General features: G+C 30.3%; 1 protein-coding gene across 2 annotated transcripts in view; it reads right to left on the reverse strand.

Annotated features, from left to right (window-relative positions):
• LOC107628384 (derlin-1-like) overlaps nucleotides 459–6237 on the reverse strand; it is an 18646-nt gene continuing 12867 nt past the window's right edge. The window contains exons 5-7 of one of the 2 annotated variants that reach the window (XM_016331077.2): nucleotides 2218–2346; nucleotides 1294–1454; nucleotides 459–885 (exon numbers count right to left, since the gene is read on the reverse strand). In XM_016331077.2, the coding sequence (XP_016186563.1) occupies nucleotides 648–885; nucleotides 1294–1454; nucleotides 2218–2346 (528 nt within the window). In that variant the 3' untranslated portion in view covers nucleotides 459–647. The remainder of the gene's footprint in view (nucleotides 886–1293; nucleotides 1455–2217; nucleotides 2347–6237) is intronic. The other variant, XM_021115924.1, reaches the window with a different exon arrangement.

Raw genomic sequence — 6237 nt, forward strand, 5'->3', positions numbered from 1 at the left:
TTTAAAAAATGAATAATATATTAACAAAAAATAAAATTAATTTTTTAAAAAGAATAAAAAAGCGTTGAGCCGCTAGTTTATTTTGTGTGAAAGTTGTATTCAAAGGTGTATAGGTTGAGTACAGTTGGTTCTTTTTATCTAAATTCTATTAATAGTTAATACTTAGGTGTTGAATTAAGTTTGAGTTAACTTAGGGTATTACAAGAGTGTGAGTATCTTAAAATTGGTAACTGTGATTTATTTTGATTATAATAAAAATTCTACCATTGTTGTTATGAAGACTGAATAATGTAGGTTACATTACACTTTATGGTCGAATCAAGATATATGGTGGTATTACTCTTTTTTTTCTCTAAAATTTGTAACTTTTAATTTTGTTTTGTCTCCTAAAGCAAAACGAGACGAAAACAAAAATAATCTCTCAATAATCTATTTTTCTGCAAAAATAACTTCAAAAGTGGTTCTATCATTCAATTCCTTTTTCATCCCACTTGAAACCTTCATTATTTTACGTACTATTTATCATTTACTTTAAATTTTAAAAGGTACAAGATACATAATATAAAAAAGATATACATAATTGTTATGTATATAACATTCCTTTGCAAATAAACGAGAAGTTATAAACAAATCATATGTAGCCAAACTCATTCATTCAAGCGATAACTTCTACCACGAAAGGCAATCCCATTATCTCCCTTATCATGATTTTGTTGCTGAGAAGAGGAAGCATTATTGTTATTATCATTCCCTTTAGTGTTACTTGTTGCCTGAGACCCCCCAAGTCGGTGACTTCTTCCTCTGAATACAATTCCAGCTGATGGATTAGATTGCACTGGTGCATTCACTTGGGTACCCTCTCCCCAATATGCCACTATTTTGTGTCTGATTTGGTACTTAGTTAAGTATTATAAGAAGCGTGATCAAATGTTATGTATTTTAGGGAGGGCATATATATGTTTTGAAACTAAATTAAAGAGTAAATATCTTTTTTGTCTCTGATTATTTGTCCAAAAGACAAAATGTTTTTTTATAATTTGAAAATTCTTCATCGATTGTCAACCATCCAAATAATTGGTTTAAGCGACTTTAGACACATCAGCAGGTCAGTGTTTACAAGATCATTTAGGCTATTACTTGAATGGTTGAAAAATAATTTTGAATTATAAAAGAATACTTTATCCTTTAAATAAATAGTTTGAGATTGAAAGAGACATTTATTCTAAATTAAATGATCAGCAACATAATTTTTTGAAAGTTAAACTAATAATTTACTTAAAAAATAATGGATACACCCAGAGAGGAGTTTTGAACTTGATTTTCCCACCAGCAAGAGGATGAAGTACTGATAAGAAGTAATATAGGTGTCCTGCAAGCATCCCTAAAATATTTGGTTTTATAGGACTTCCAAATATTAAATCTAGAGCTAGTAGAGCCCATGGAAGGTAGAAACCCTGCACATCAATAAAGATTAACAAAAGTCCGATAGTTACTATAGATTATGAATTGTACTCCATCGTTTTTAAATTATTTCTCTCTTTCAATTTTTGAATATATTAAAATATTAATGTATCAAAACACACTTTCAAGTAAAAATTTGTTGGGAAATCAAAATGCCCGAGCTAAAATTCTTCAGGAATCAAGATGATCTCGGATGTTTGATATTGTCCAATAGATTTTATTAATCGAAACAGAAACAAAGGTATAGTGTAGGATAAGACAGGACAAGGTTAAGTAGTGTCAAAATCTGATCCTATCTATCTTATTGCGATCCTTAATAGGAGGTGGAAGAAGCAAAAGAAAAAAGAAAGAAAAGAAAAAGAAATGAAAAGCAAAACATATGGAAGAGAACAAAGAAAAAAGTTGAAAAAATGAGACTTAATTAAAAAGAACTTGTTGCGTTAGTACTAATAAATCATTTCACTTTGTTGGTTATAAGCCAACAATTTGACAAATGTGTTTTTGTGATGAATGACGGGAATAGATCTTTTCAATTTTTTTTAATATTTGAGAAAATAAAATAAGATCTTTTACTATTAATTTTATAAGTGAAATTAACAAAAAAACATGAGAGAAAGTACAACGAAGAGTTAAAAATCATATTTTACTCCCTTAATTTTTTTTTAATAATCGAGAGAATTCATACTGATGACTGACATAATAAAGCAGCAGCAGCATCATTAACTAAAAGCTAAGATCATTAAAAATTTAATGTACCTTCAATGATACAACACCATAAATACTGATTCTCGCATTTGGAAACTCGCGGCTCCAAACGTAAGTGATCATGTAAACTAGAGAAACTCCCAAGAATCGAACCCGGAAAAATGGCACAAAAGTGATCACCTAATACATGAGGATGCATGGATCAATCAAAACCATAACATGTTTTCTCTACATGCCTAATAGAATGTTCTAGATAAAAAAAAATGTTTAATTCGTTCACTAAATCATTGAATTTTTCTTAATTGAATTATAATTTAATAGGTTTTACTAAAACAAAAAACTGCAGTCATGTACATTTTGGTTCACGACTAAACAATAATCATTCGTTGGCCTGTTAATCTAAAGAAACAAGTGTAATGAGTATAACTGAATTATTAAAGGGAAAAATTAGTATAATGAATATTAATGGATTAAGTCCAATTAACGTTCAATGAAAGCATTAAGGTAGCAAGGTATGGATTTCACTACTGTGAATATAGATTTTGGGTGCCGTGTGAAGGATTTCTGAATGTAATTAGAACTATATATGGGTATGAATTGGAATTAGTGGTGAAGTTATGAAAGCATGTGCAGTAAAATAGACACAAGAAGAACTATTGTTTAAAAAGAAACTTGGAAAAATAACGCAATAGTAGAGAAGACTTTGGCTAACAATCAATATAATAATTCATTTATATTAATTAATTATATATGTATATGTATATGTCGGAGATGTATTGTATGAGAATGAGATTTTTCATATAAGTCTTTACAAGTGATTTATATTTACGCGCTTCGATGCGTTATTGCACGTTCTTTTTCTTCTTCTTCTTATTGCACGTTCCTCTTCCTCTTCCTCTTCCTTTTCGTCTTCTTCCTTATCGTCGTCACCAACACCACTACTTCCTCTTCCTCCTCCTCTTCCTCCTTCTTTTTTCATTGAAATTTCTTCTAGTTAATTTTTTTCGTTAGTAATTTATGATTCTATAGGTGAATAATGTTTCATCGTTGATGATTTGAATTGAATATAATGTAAAAATTGTAGGTGAATAATGTTTCATGGTTGATGGTTTGAATTGAATATAATGTAAACGTTCTGCAGTAAAAAAAATATTTTTCTGTAGTTGCAGTAAATTTGGGTGTAACACGAAGATATTTGGGTGTAACATGAAGATATTTGGGTGTATTTTAAGAATTTTTTGGTGTATTTTTATTCTGATAAGTTCTGCATAATTCAAAACTCTTCCTCTTCCTCTACTGCTTCTTTTTTTTTCATCATCATCACTATCTTCTTCTTCTTTGTTTCTTATTCATCTTTTCCTTTTTGTTTTACCTTCTCAAGTTTCTTCTTGTTTTATTCTCTTAACAAGAATAAAAACAAAAAAAATCAAACAAAGAAGAAGAAAAAACACATAATGCTGCAAAATTACTTGGAAGATGATGGACTTACATTCATTTAACTAAAAGAAAGAAAGAAATAAGGAAAAAATAATGAAAAAAATGCAGCATTGGAGGAAACATTTTACTGTATTTACAACAAATTTGGGTATAACACGAAGATATTTGGGTGTATTTTTAAGAATTTTGGGTATATTTTTATTCTGATAAGTTCTGTATAATTCAAAACTCTTCCTCTTCCTCCTCCTCATCTTCTACTGCTTCTTCTTCCTTATCTTCTTATTTCGTTTTCTTATAATTTTTCTTGGGAGAAAAAATCAAACAAAGAAAAAAAATACATAATGTTGCAAAATCAATAGAAAGAGAAAGAGGAAAAAATGCAGCAACAATAACAGTAATAAAAAAATCAATGAAGATGAAATACGCGAAAAAAAATGAGGAGAAACACAAAGAAGAAGGAGAAGAAGAAGGAAGAGGAGGAGGAGGAGGAATGCGAAGTATGCGATAAAAACCGTTAAGAGTTTGGCCCAATTTATATGACTTATAAACTCAAATGACTTGTATGTGTAGTACTACTCCTTACAGTCTCATATAAAAGTCTTATTCTCATAAGATCCCTGCATATGTATATCTACGTATGTTTGGACTGGATTGAACTACTAACATTCAAGCCTTATTACTAAAAATTCGATGCCTAACTTAGTTGAAGTCTCTTAAAAGGGATAGAAGTCTCCCACCGAAATTTGTTTTTGTTCCACAATACCAAACTCTAAAGTCTAAACCATTAGTTAAGAGATGAAGCCCGAAGGAACTTAAAATCTTAATCAATCACACATTATTAATTATTTATATTATGGTATCTATTCCTGAATGTGATGATTTATATTTTCGCTGCAAACATCTACTTATTTGAAAACTCAGATGATAAGTCACCACATCACACTCACATGAACCTTATTATGCTATTTGTAAAATTCACAAAATTAGTAAATAATTAATAAATAAATTAATTATTATTTAAAAAAATTAAAAAATAAAATTTTATAATTTAATGAGATAGAACTGATTAAAATAAGAATTTTGATACTAATTTTAAAGGTTTTGTCTCAAAATTAGGTTGAACGGGTCAAATTGGACAAACCAGACTTGTATTGGGTCCATGACCCAGCCCAACTCTACTTAAATGAAGGACATCAGCCCTTCTTCCCCAAACAAAGGGGGAAACACACTGAAACATAGTGAGGGGAAGAAGGAGAAGAGCAAACCCTTGACTCCAATTTCATTCTGCCATAACTTTCAATCTGGGACTCTAATTCTGTCAGTGGCCACGCATTCGTCTCAGAATTTTCTATTCTCAGTCTCACTCCCATTCGAAAATTTGATGAGTGGGTGTTGAGTGTTTTAGTTGTTTTGATGTTCTAAGGCCAAATTAACTGGAGAAAGTTAGTGGATCTTGCTCAATTGATGCATAAATAAAGTAAGAATCTCAAGTCATTGTTGATTTGTGAATTAGCAAGCTTGAATGTTGATTATAGTAATATATTGTAGGATTAGATGGAATATTATTGATTTAGAGTACATTTATGATGTTGGGAGCTTGATTGTTGGACCTTGGTGGCTGATATTCGGTTCGGAGAGGCTTTGGAATTGTGGACTCTTGAGAAACGTTGACCTTGAGGTGTCTTTGAGTTTAACGTAGAATCGGCTAAGGTACAGTTTAAGTTTTATTTAAGTACCGTGTGGTGTGAAATGAATTCCTAGGTTAGATGCCCCTAGGATTAAGTTTGAATTTAGTATTTGGACATAGAGTTGCTATGTGGAGAAGATATGATATGAAAATTGATGTTTTGGATGATGCATTGTTGTTGTGTTGATTGAAATTGGTATTGGATAGTGAATTATATAGTTATGAGTTTATGTAAATTGATTTGATGAAATATTAGGTCGAAGGCTGTGAATTTGGGCCGGAGGCCAAAAAGAGGCAGGGAAGGTAAGTGATGGTTGATGATTGATAAATTTTGATAATGATTATGAATAACAATAATAATTGATTGTTAATTTATGAATAATGTTGGTTAATTGTGAATTTGTTGGATTGAAATTGATAGAATTTGGTACTGATATGTAGAGAGAGGGGTGATATGGGTATGGAAAGATTTTGGTTGGAAATTGAGTTGTTTTAGGTTGGGAAACTTTGGTGTGAGAATAAAATGTTGGAAGATAAAGGTTTTGAACTTTTGGGTAAAACTTGGTTTTTAATGAACTTCGGCAATCTATAACTTGAGCCTCAGATTTTGGAATTGAAGGAAATCTATTTCAAATTAAAGATAATTTCGAAAGCTTTAAAACGGTATACATTTTGTGGAATTCAGAGTTTTGTAGAAAAAGTTATGGACATCGGAAGTTAGGTGCATAAAACTGAATTTATGGACTTAACAGCTTTTTACCTATTCTGCATAACTCGCGTACGCGAGCCTCGTACGCAACGCGACGGTAAGACCCCGAATTTTGAAAAGTTATTAATAAATTATTTATGATATATTATATTTATTTCAGACTATATTTTAGAGATTTTTATATAAAAGTTGAATAAATTCTTATTTATTATTTAGAGTTCTTATAATTGAAAAATAG

This window comes from Arachis ipaensis, chromosome B02, assembly GCF_000816755.2.
Source record: "Arachis ipaensis cultivar K30076 chromosome B02, Araip1.1, whole genome shotgun sequence".
Taxonomy (NCBI): domain Eukaryota; kingdom Viridiplantae; phylum Streptophyta; class Magnoliopsida; order Fabales; family Fabaceae; genus Arachis; species Arachis ipaensis.